The sequence below is a fragment of the Mastigoproctus giganteus genome, chromosome 2, assembly GCF_048544385.1.
Source record: "Mastigoproctus giganteus isolate SK-2022 chromosome 2, ASM4854438v1, whole genome shotgun sequence".
Taxonomy (NCBI): Eukaryota; Metazoa; Arthropoda; class Arachnida; order Uropygi; family Thelyphonidae; genus Mastigoproctus; species Mastigoproctus giganteus.
The window spans coordinates 18,769,062-18,781,432 of NC_143576.1; the positions used below are offsets into that span (position 1 = coordinate 18,769,062).

A 12,371-nucleotide genomic window follows, 5' to 3' on the forward strand; every position below is an offset into this window, starting at 1 on the left:
CAACAAGCCTAGTTGACACCATTGTACGCATCCAAACTGTTTCAAGATAAGGCAAAATGCGATGTATTTTATTTTGACATCAAAGGTGCTTTCAACAACATATATCTCGAAAAAAGCTTTTGAAATATTAAAAAAATCATTTTCTCTTTGACACAATGATTATTTCCTATCTTCAGTACAGCCTAATTCGCAGACTTCTCCTCTTCCCCACTTGTACTGACAATATTCTCGTCACAACCTCAACAGGCATTCTTCAAGGAGCCGTTCTCCAGTACTATATTTTCAGCATCTCTTCAACCACTTCTACAAGAAAATCCAAATCTACTGGCATATGCCAATGATTTAAAGTTATTTATAATCTCCAAAGCCAGTGATGATATTCGCAAAGTTATCAATGATGCAAATTCACAGATTTGTGAAATCAAGTATCTGAAAGATCTCAATCTGACTATAAATGTAAGCAAATCTGCTCAAATTACTTATTCCCTTCGGAAACAACACAACCACATAGAAATAAAAATTGCAGATGTCCCAATTCCAAATGTTTATGCTCACAAAGACCTTGGAGTTGTTTTTGATAAAAAATCTCTCCTTTAATGCCCACTTTTACCGTATTTCCCCACGTATAAGACGCACCTTAATTTTGGGGCCCGAAATTTGAAAAAAAAATGTATTACATAAAGTTATTGAACTCAAGTTTTATTCATCATAAAATTCATACAACTCCTCATAACTTGAATTCAGCACTGTATGAAAATCTTTTCTGAGCCATTTCTGGGCAGAACGAGGCAAAACGTAACCTAATATACCGGTAACAAGTGCGAAACAATGAGCACAAGGACAAGCAGCCCGAAAAAGCTCGAAATGCAAGTAAAAAAATCTATAACCACTGTATAAGACACACCCAGTTTTTAGACCCCCAAATTTTTCGAAAAAAGGTGCGTCTTATACATGGGAAATACGGTATATGTTGCTCAAAAAATTCAAAAATCAAAATGGTTAATCAAACAAGTAACAGCAGTGATTCAAGGGGCAGAAAAACAGTCATTAAGCATGTTCAAAGATGTATCTTTCCCATTCTGTCCTATGCTTCCGAAATCTGGTCTGGTGCTCCTCAAGTAACTATCAAGAAATTCCTTGCCCTAGAATATTTGGTTCTTAGATGGCTCAATAGTAAGCTTCGTTTTCCCCATACAATATCCAGGCAACAGCTTTATGAAAACCTAAAAACAAAGCCTCTGCAACTGATAATCAACGAGTCTGGAGTCATGCTTCTTGCAAAGTTAATCACTTCTGCATGCGACTCACCAAACTTAGCCAATATAATAGCTGCCTTCAACAGGGAAAATTCAAGAAACCAGCAATTCAAATTCAACCTCTCCAAGCTCAAACAAATGGACAGAATGTTCCCCAATGCATTCCTTCACCTCATAAATCATCACAACATTGACTGCAACAGGTTAATCAACTCTGAAGCCTACAGGAGTCAGATCTCCTATAAAATGAAGAACAATAATCCAACCTAGTAATTGCAACTGAAAGCCAAATGTCCTGTCCTGCAAATTCTTTTTTAACTCATAACTATAATTCCTAGTCATTGTTAATGCCTCTGTGAAATCTGCTATGTACATATATTCGATTATTTTATGTCATTTCCTTTGTACTATTATCTGCCCCCTAGGCATGTGCTGTGATGGGCTTACTGCTGTATTAGCAATAAATGAATAATGTAAAGGCTGTTCTAAGAGCAGTGGGTAACTACCAACTATTCAGTCTTTCTTCATTAGTTGGAAAAATCATGGAAGCAGTAATCAAGAGTGCAGTAACGGGATCATTTAAATAGAAGTGGAAGAGCAGTGTCCATTGATTACCACTCTCTGTCTTCTCTCACTCAACCATCTCTTTATTCGTTACAGCAACTTGCCCTTAATGCCACACTGCTCCAACTTGTACAGTAGTTTTCTATGTGCACCAGTATCAAAAGCTTTCCTGAAATCCAAGTATATGATATCAAAATTATTTTTTTCTTCCAGTTCCTTTGTGACCTTATTGTAGTATTCAATCAAATTGGTCAGATAAGCCTTCCCTTAACAAACCCATGCTGTGTCTGAACTATAACTGCAGTCTTGTCTAGATAATCCTGCAGTGGTTCTTTAACCAGTGCCTCCATTAATTTCCCTGGAACAGAAGTTAAACTAACAAGTCTGTAATTTTTCGTGTCATCCTTTGATCCTCCTTTGTAATTGTGTGCCACATTTGCACATCTCCAGTCAATGGGGACCTCCCCTGAGTCCAAGGAAGCTCTCATCATTATGGCCAAGTGTTTACTTCCTTTGCTGCCTCCTTTAATATAACTGAATAGATCCCATACACCCCATGTGACTTTCTTATGTTTAGCTTAACAATTTCTGCTCCACTTTGCTCTGTTATTACAAAATCATTTAACTCCCTGCCAGAGTGATAAACTTCTGGTATTTCCCTCCCTGAATAACTTCTCATGTGTGAATGTAGATGAAAATACTCATTCAGTTTGTCAGATTCTTCAGCAGAATCATCAACAATTGAATGATCGATATCAAGTGGACCAATCTGATTCATCCTCTTCCTTCTAACATTTACATAAATAAAATTCTTTGCTGTTTTCCTTTTGCATCCTTTGCCAAATATTACTCGTAATCTATCTTTGCCTGCTTAACCTCCTTTGTGACTTGATTACACACCAGCTTATATCCACCACAGGCTTCTGTGTCACCTGATAAATTATATGCATCCCATGCATTTTTCTTTTCTGCCATGAGTCTCATTAGTTTATCTGACATCCATTTAGGCCTAAATTTTGAACAGTATTTTTTTGTTGGGACGTAAGGCCTAGTACCTTCCAAGATTACCTCCTTGAATGTTTCTCATTTAGAATTTGCTTGAATGCTTCCCATTTAGAAAAACAAAAGTTCTTAATTATTCATTATTCCATCCTTCCCACCTAGTTTTAGGATTAGTGTCACGTGCAGTTTTTTTTTATGCAAAAGGCATTTCTATGTCTCACAGTCATCTATTAGCGGTTATTTATTTTTAATATACATATGCAGTTTACAGTAGCTTTGTCTGAAAGTTACTTCACTCTGATGGACACTAGAAGGGCATATTATATGGGGTATTATAGAGTTATACATATAACCACCATAAGCATATTTGATATTTATAATTATTTTTCATTTCTGATTGTTAATATGTATTAGAATTACTCCCACAATATTTTGTTCTTTAACTCTGCATTTGGGTTTTTCATAGCTTAGGGCTATGAAAAACCCAAATGCAGCTTTTCAGCTTGCATCAGTGGCAGAGTTATTTTATTTTATGTATATGAGTGTGATTCAAGAAAGATTTGTATTCATCCAGAAGTAGTTGATAGAAAGATGAAATTTTTTTTTGTTTGATATCTTGAAATCACCTTGGGAACCATACATTTTGCCTTCAATCTGACAATTTTTTTTTTTCTTTGCAGCACTGAATGAAGTGAAGTATCACAACAGATGTAGTGGAATACAGATCAGAGATTTGGTTCCTCTTTCTTTCTTTCTTTTGGGGGAAAACACCCAATACAATCCACAAAGAATTGGTTGCCATTTATGCAGGAGACTGTCCAGGTTAGTGTTGTACTTTGGTATACACATTTCAAATGTCGTAGCCAGGTGGGCAGGAGCAGCAGTGCGTAGCACACGCTTCTTGATTAGACCGGGGTTCGAGCCCGTGCTCACCAAATACGGAGGGTGAGGAAAGGTCAGGGAATGACCACCACATATCCATGGAGCAATATGGCCTTAGTTGTTAATGCTCCTAAAAACCAAATAACAAACAAACAAACATTTCAAATGTGGAAGAACCTTAGTAGTAGTAGTAGTGGTAAAGGATGAAAGAAAGCAAGCCTATATTGCATCAGCAAAAAAAAAAAAAAAAAAAAACTACACACTTCACTCATCCATACCCTTTAGAATTTGTCTACTTCTTTGTGTAGTGGATGGTTTGAATTAATTCAAACTGTCCACTCTCAGAACTACAGATGCAAGCCTGTTCCAGCAATCAACCACCCGCTTTCTGAAGACAAACTTCCACTCACCTAACCTGCAACCATCCTTTGTCGATTTGAATTTGTGTGTAGTCTCAACAAGAGGAAGAATGCCATTAACATATTAACATTCAACCTATGTAATCCATTCAAGGCCTTCAGCACAACTCAATCAGATACCCCCCCCCCCCCCATTAGTGCCTAGCCTCCAGAAGGTGCAATTTGCAAAAATGAAGCCTTTCTAGGTATGAGTATCCTTTTGTTCCCATCACACATCTGGTTTCCCTTCTCTGCACACATTGCAGCAGTTCTACCTACTTCGTAAAGTGAGGCCTCCAGACCTGTAGTACTCAAGATTCAGCCTAACCATGGCCTTGCACAAAAGGAATAATCACTTCCTTATCTTTGCTAGCAAAGTTTCTGTATATCATTGACAAAACCTGATGAGCTATTGTGGCACATGGCTGCACTGCTTAGAGAATTTCATAGTTGACTGCAGAATTACCCCAGGACTTCATTTTCAGTTGCCTTGAGTTTAGTACCACACAGGTGATAAGTTATCCATAAGCATTAATTTGCATTTGCTTTGCAGTGCATGATGAAATTCCAGGATACCAGCCAACTGCTGTAAGAGAAGAGAATGTTACAAAAATTGAGGTATTATTCCTGGAAGTTTTTCTATATTAGCAACGAACTAGCTGCAGAGCTCCAAATTAGTGTTAAGATCTGTGGAGAACATCATCCATCAACATTTTGCATACGAATAAAGTGTCTGCTAGATGGGTTCCCAGATTTCTGAACCCTTAGAAAGAAAGGGCACAATATTCACAAGAAATGATGATGAGCCAGGAAAAGCAAGAGATTTTTTTTTTTTTTTTTTTGTAGCTAGTCACCATGGATAACACTTGACTCCATCACTATGATCCCTAAATTAAGTAAATGTCAAAACAATGTAAGCATGTAGAATGATTCCCCCCCCCCAAAAAAAAAGAGTTAAAGGTGGAACTAAGTGCTGGTAAAGTGATACTGTTAGTTTTTTGGGATCAGCATGGTGTAATACTAACAGGTTAACTTTAAAACAGCTGTACTCTGATGGCTAAGTATTATTCCAACCTCCCCATAAAGCTATATACTGCTTTAAAAAAAAAAAAAAAACATGGAAAAGTTGTGCACCTCCCGATGAGAAAGTGCCCCTTTACATTCCTTGCATACTGCAGTGAGGTGTGCACACAAATATGTATTTGAAATATTGCCACAACCTGCTTATTTACCCTGACCATGCACTCTCAGATTTCTTCTGCTTTCTTGCCCTAAAGTCCTTTCTTCATGGAAAGCATTTTTGTTGCTGCTGATGATGAAATGTATTGAGAGGTGCCAAAATTATGTCATTTTGCCTGTCAAAAGGTGTATTATGTGGTGCTTGTTTCAAACTTCCATCACAACTACTTCTGGGCCGGGGGGGGGGGTATATATATATATATATACACACAGTGAAACTTCCCTTTAACGGACAGCCAGGGGGGAACGAAAATGTGTCCATTAGAGAGAAGTGTCCGCTAACAAGAAGTCTGAGGGAGAAAAAAAAAAAAGAAAGAAAGAAAAATCGTTAAACGTTTAATGTAAAATGAAATTAAAATATATACAGATTTTGAACAATATTTTTGTAAATAATATACAATTACATACACAAGAGATAAATTATGAATCAACAGGGCTTATCTTTATTTTTTGATATAGGAAGCTTCTTTTCCAACTCTCCTTGTCCAACTCGCTAATAATTCATGGGGAAGGCGATATCAATTTTGCAAAACATTGTCATAAAGTTACATTTTGGGGGTCTAAACACGCTAATAATTAAGGATCGATTTTTCTTTTTGGTCCTGTGGTTGGAATTTTGAGTTAAATTTAGGGGTCTAATAATTGGGTAAGGGGTGGGGGTAGGGGTTGGGGGTACTTAAAAAAGCACAAGCTGCAGAAGAGACATGTTGGCCTCAGTATACTTTGTGTAATTTCATAACTCCTACTAAAATGTTTTTTCTTATTCCAGTGTATGCAGTCCTACCAAGGTAGTCTTTTATCTCTAAATAAAGGTTGATATACTCTGCCAATCATTAAATATATATTGTTGAATGTACATAGAATTATGCTTTTCCTTCACTTTTCAGACAAAGTCATCAGAATTTTTAGAAGATATCCTCACAGATTTAAGTTGCTGCCTTAGTCAGGTAAAAACATATTTTAAAAATATTCTTTTACAGGTATTTTGGATATCTCTAAAACATAATACATTAATTTTAGTATTTAATGTTAATAAAGCTAAATGGTGCTAGAAAAGAATTATTCTTCTTAATTTGAGAAGAATAATTCTAAATTGAGTTAATTTCAATTTAAGTAACAATCCTCGGACTCCAAACTAGTAAGCCTGACAACAGTCCTATTGATCATTGATAATGTGCTCTGGGTCTACTCAGTTACCTGTTTATACTGCAAGGTGAACATTTTTTATTCTTGTATCATAACCTTCAAATCTTTCTCATCCTGAACCACATTTAAACATTCCCTAGTTCTTAGGTTACCTCTTGTTTTTTTCTCCAAATGCGAAACCTTTCTAAATCATTCTGAAGGAGCACAGCCTGATCTTGGTTGTTTACCATGTAACCTACCTTTAAATATCTACAAACTTTCATCAGTTTTCCCCTCTATATCTTCACCAATATCATCATGGAAAATCAGAAGCAAGAGGGGGAGCTTCCCCAACAGTGGACCCTCATGGATCCTGCTTGCTACATTAGTCCACTTTCAAGAATGCCTATTAATTACTGCCTGTGTACTTTCACTTAGCCAGCCGCTGATCTACTTGATAATCTTCCCAGTAATCCCAGCACTCTCCAGTTTGTATAGTAGTCTCTCGTGGGAACAAAATCAGAAACTTTATTAAAATCTAGATATACAGTATCAGAATTTTTACCAGCATCTAAACACTTTATAACTTTATCATAGTAATTAACTAGGTTTGTCATGACTGTCCCTTCTCAAAGCTGTTCTGTTGATACCTTTAGGAATTCGTGCTTAACAAGATGTACCCATATTGAGTCCTTAATAATTCCATATCTTACCCACTACAGAAGTTGAACTTGCAGGTTGACACATGTTAAAACAACGAGTGTTGTTTTAACATATCGTTGTGCATCCATTACTTTAGCAGAAATGGATGCACAATGACTACCTCAGGAGCTTTACTCTCCTTCAGCCTGAATAGTTTTTATTACAGGTGCTTCTCAGAAATTATTATAACACTAATTATAATTATTATTAAACTAATTATTATTAAACTAATTATTATAATATCATCACAATCTGGCTTTCTTTATATCTCCCACATTCAAATGTGCTTTTGGTTGCAAAGGTTGATGCAGAATACCTGTTAAAATCACCTATAATTCTGGCTGGTCTGTCTATGTATGATTCATCACTTCAGACCTGAATGGGGTGAGTTGTATGATTTAACTTCTTTCTGGAGGCATCATCTTTTTTTTTTCTTGCAAAAGAAATCTAGAGTTGATTGCATCTACTCTTCATTCTCTTGTGCAGAACTTCTATGTAGCAACAAAAATAGGTAGAAATCAGCCTTTGTTGCTAAAGGAAGTCTCTCTCTCTCTCTCTCTCTCTCTCTCTCTCTCTCTCTCTCTCTCTCTCTCTCTCTCTCTCTCTCTCTCTCTCTCTCTCTCTCTCTCTCTCTCTCTCTCTCACATTTGGATAGTCATCTACAAACTCCTTTCCTTTCCAGTATTTGAATAAATACACCAGCAATGTTGAAGTTCTTATTTTCTTCTTCTCCATCTCATTAGTAACTCCTGTGAGGCTTTGAATTTACTCAGTAGAACTAGGCCTTGAGTGTTATTAGCATTAGTAGAGGCATATGATGAAAGAAAGCAAGCTTATGCAGCATCAGCCAAAAAAAAAAAAAAAAAAAAAAAAAACCACTCCCATTTCACCCCTCCATTCGTTTGAAATACCTGTCCAGCTGAGCCTTAAATTTATTTAGGCTGTCAACATCCACAACAAGGGATAGAAGTCTGTTCCGCCAACCAACTACATGCTGCCTAAAGCCAAATTTCCGCACATCTATCCTACATCTTTCTTTCCTCAATTTGAATTTATGCCCTGTCAGGCAATTATTCTGAGCAAGAGGAAGAATCCCATCAGCATTGAGCATGCTCAAACCATTCAAGACTTTATACACCTCTATCAGATCACCTCGCCAGTGCCTAGTCTCCACACACTGTAATTTTCAAAACTTAAGCTTTTCTTCGTAAGAGCAACCCTTTGTTCCATTCACTAATCATGTTGCCCTTCTCTGTACTCGTTCCAGCAGCTCTACATCGTTCTTGAAATGAGGCCTCCAGACCTGTATACAGTACTTAAGGTGTGGCCTGACCATTGCCTTATACAAGAGAATAATCTCCTCCTTATCCCTGCTAGAAAAATTCCTGTATATCATTGACAAGACACCATGAGCTACTTTTACAACCCGTCTGCACTGCTCAGAAAACTTCATATCTGTCTGCATAATTACCCCCAGGTCCTTTTCATTCTTTACCACTGTCAGTCCGCATTATAGCCTTAGTTACTAATGCGCCAATAAAATCCAAACCACTGTCAGTGTAGTACCACAGAGTTGATACGTTACTCTGGGGTTACTGTTTCCCATATGTAGTACTTTACATTTGTCAATGTTAAACTTCATTTGCCACCTCTCAGCCTATCTACTCAACATTTCCAGATCCTGTTGCAGCAGCATACTGTCAGTAGTGTCCATAACAACTCTGTCAACCTTTGTATATTCGGTAAACTTTGACATTAAGCTTGATATATTATCAAGAATTACACGAATTCGATCATACGCGATTTATAAATAGGGGAACGTTATCTTATATAACACGAACCGAATTCGCTTATACACGATTCGCCTTTGTGTTTACAAGAAATGGCAGTCGAACGCGGAATCACCCAACCGAACGCAACACAATAGGAATGAAGAAGATTCTGAAAATGTATTTATGTGTTTTATATCAGTGAAGGGGAAACACATTTCACCATAATAACGTAAAAACCAACACAATTCTAGCTATCGATATAATCGTAAATGCAATTAGATGGAGTTTACTACCAGTTTATAACAGATTCCACTAGCAGAAACTAAACTGGAAATTTGTTTTTATTGTTTTATGGTGGTAATCCCCAGAAATGTGCTTTAGTAAAATGTGGGGTGTTAATAGTGTATCTTGCCCTTTACGGTGTTGTTTATTCAGTTGCTATACGCGCGCAGCTTTGTTTATGTGTATTAAGCGTGCCTCCTCGTTTTGTAATTGTGCTTTATTCCCTAAAAATTAGTAAAATACTTAAAAGGTGTGAAAAGGAAGCGTCCTGGCGAAGACACTGCAGATTCAGAAAGAGGGAAAAAAAAGCAATATCGATAAACAGAGGCGGACTGGATCAAAAATTCTTACCCGGGAAAATTTATAGTGGCCTCATACTACAGTTTATGGCCAAAATCACACCGGCCTCCGACCCACCGGGATATCCCGGGTAATGCTTATGGCCAGTCCGCCTCTGTCGATAGAGAAAAAAATATGAAATTATGAAACGCTTTGAGCAAAATGAAAGACCATGTGATATTGCACGTGCTACAGACCTAAATGAGGCAACGCTGAGAATTACAAAGAATGCAGAGAAAATAAAAACAACTTTCATTGCGGGAACAACTCAAAGTGTAATTAAAATCCATTAGATTAAAACACAAGAATTGGAAGAGATGGAACGGCTGTCATCTGTTTGGATAGAAAATCAAACAAAAAACAAGTTTGCTTATGATAGAAGCAGAAGCATTAGCAATATTTTATTACGTAATAGTCGTAATAAAATACGTAAGCATTTTATTACGACTTACGTATTATAATTTATACTTACGTATTTTATAATACGTAAGTATTTTATTACAATTATTTTAATTAATATAATAAATTTTTTACGAATAAAATACATATTTTATTAAAAAAATACTTTTTTAGTATTAAAAAATAAAAAAAATACTTTATTATAATATAATAAATAATAAAAAATATTTTTTATTATTTATTATATTATAATAAAAAAAAATATTTTTTATTACGTATTTTATAACGATTAAAATTACCCAATTATTTATTGTGTTTGGTAATGTTTTGGTTCCAAATGTGTGTTCAATCTTGGGTGGTCGGCACCTAACCCCACTTTTCCCATAGGGCCTGTTGTTTATATTGCACGATTTTGCATTGCACGAGGATTTCTAGGAACACAACTATCGTGCTATACGAGGACAGACAGAAAACAACAATGGACCCAACACTGAACCCTGAGGGACTCCACTAATAACATTAGTCCACGATGAGCAGTGTCCATTAATTACAACTCTGTCTTTTCCCCCTCAACCATCCCTTTATCCCTAGCAGAAATTTGCCTCCAATGCCACACTGCTTCAATCTGTGCAGCAGTCTTCCATGTGCAACAGTATCAAAAGCCTTTCTAAGATCCAAATATATAATATCAAAGTTATTCCCTGCATGCAGTTCTTTTGTGACTGCATCATAGTATCCAATCAAATTGGTCAGGCAAGACTTTCCCTTAACAAAACTGTGCTGTGTCCGAGCTATAACTGAAGTCTTGTCTAGTTGATCCTGCAGTGCTTCTTTAACCAGTGCCTCCATTAATTTTCCTGGAACAGAAGTTAAACTCACAGGTCTATAATTACTTGTGTCAGCCTTTGATCCTCCTTTGTGAAGTGGGGTCACATTTGCACATCTCGAGTCTACGGGTACCTCCCCTGAGTCCAAGGAAGCTCTCATAATTATGACTAAGGGTTTGCTTACTTCCTTTTCTGCCTCCTTTAATATAACTGGATAGATCCCATCCACCCCAGGTGCCTTTTTTATGTTTATCCTCAACAATTTCTCCTCCACTTTTCTCTCAGTTATTTCAAAATCATTTGGCTCTCTGCCAGAGTTTACTTCACCTCTGGCATTCTCCTTCATGAATAACTCCTCATGTGTGAATGTAGATGCAAAATACTCGTTTAGTTTGTTAGCCACCTGAGCAGGATCCTCAACTGTTGAACCATCAATTTCCAGTGGACCAATCTGATTCATCCCTTTCCTTCTAGAGTTTACATAGGTAAAGAACTCTTTTCTGTTTTTCTTTGCATCCTTTGCCAAGGATTTCTCATAATCTTCCTTTGCCTGCCTAATCTCTTTGTGATTTGGTTACAGACCAGCTTATATCTATATAGGCTTCATATCACCCATTAGTTTATATGTATCCCACGCATTTTTCTTCTCTACCATATATCTCATTAGTTTATCTGACATCCATTTAAGCCTAAACCTTGAACAATATTTCTTAGTTGGTATGTAAAGCCTAGTAGCTTCCAAGATAAATTCTTTGAATGCTTCCCATTTTGAATTTGCTGTTGGTAACATCATCAGTTGGTCCCACTGTTTAGAATTTAAATACTTTATTATTTATTGTTATTTTTTTGGTTTTTAGGAGCATTAGCAACTAAGGCCATATTACTCCGGGATATGCGGTGGTCATTCCCTGACCTTTCCGCATCCTCCGTATTTGGTGGTGACGGGCTCGAACCCCGGTCTAATCAAGAAGCGTGTGCTACGCACTGCTGCTCCTTCCCACCTGGCTATGGAGGCGCCAAATACTTTATGAAAGCAAAAACCATTTCCCTCCTTTTACCCCTGATGATAGTTACCTCCTTGAGTAAATCCCACTTCAGCACGCTGTGATCACTGCCACCTAGTGGTTCCTTTATCTGCAGATTCTTATTGCATGAAGAATCACTACTGGTAATCAGATCAAGAGTATTAGTTCCTCTAGTTGCCTCCCGAACATGCTGATGTAGAAAACAGTCATCCAGTAAATCAACAAAAGCCTTGCTAGTGAGTGACCACCCCACAAATTCCAGTCAATATCTGGAAATTAAAATCCCCCATTATAAGACTCTGATTTACTGGCCCACTCTATTTCCCTGTACAGTTTCTTATTATACTCATCAGAGTCATTAGGCCTATAGCACACTCCTACTCTCAATTTTGATCTCCCAATGCTATGTCACACCCAAACTGACTCGACACTGCACTGTCCAGCGATGTCGACTGGCTTCACTTCCTTGGATTTTGTGTTTCTTACCTAATAGCGTAACCCCTCCTCCTTTCTGTAGTCGTTGTACTCCCCAAATTCCAGTTCTTCGTTACTTATATCT

General features: G+C 37.1%; 1 protein-coding gene across 1 annotated transcript in view; it reads left to right on the forward strand.

Annotated features, from left to right (window-relative positions):
* Window positions 1–12,371, forward strand: part of rictor (rapamycin-insensitive companion of Tor) — a 707,794-nt gene that overhangs the window by 308,943 nt on the left and 386,480 nt on the right. Inside the window, exon 17 of the mRNA XM_090388323.1 lies at window positions 6,229–6,288. Coding sequence (XP_090244449.1) covers window positions 6,229–6,288 — 60 coding nt within the window. The remainder of the gene's footprint in view (window positions 1–6,228; window positions 6,289–12,371) is intronic.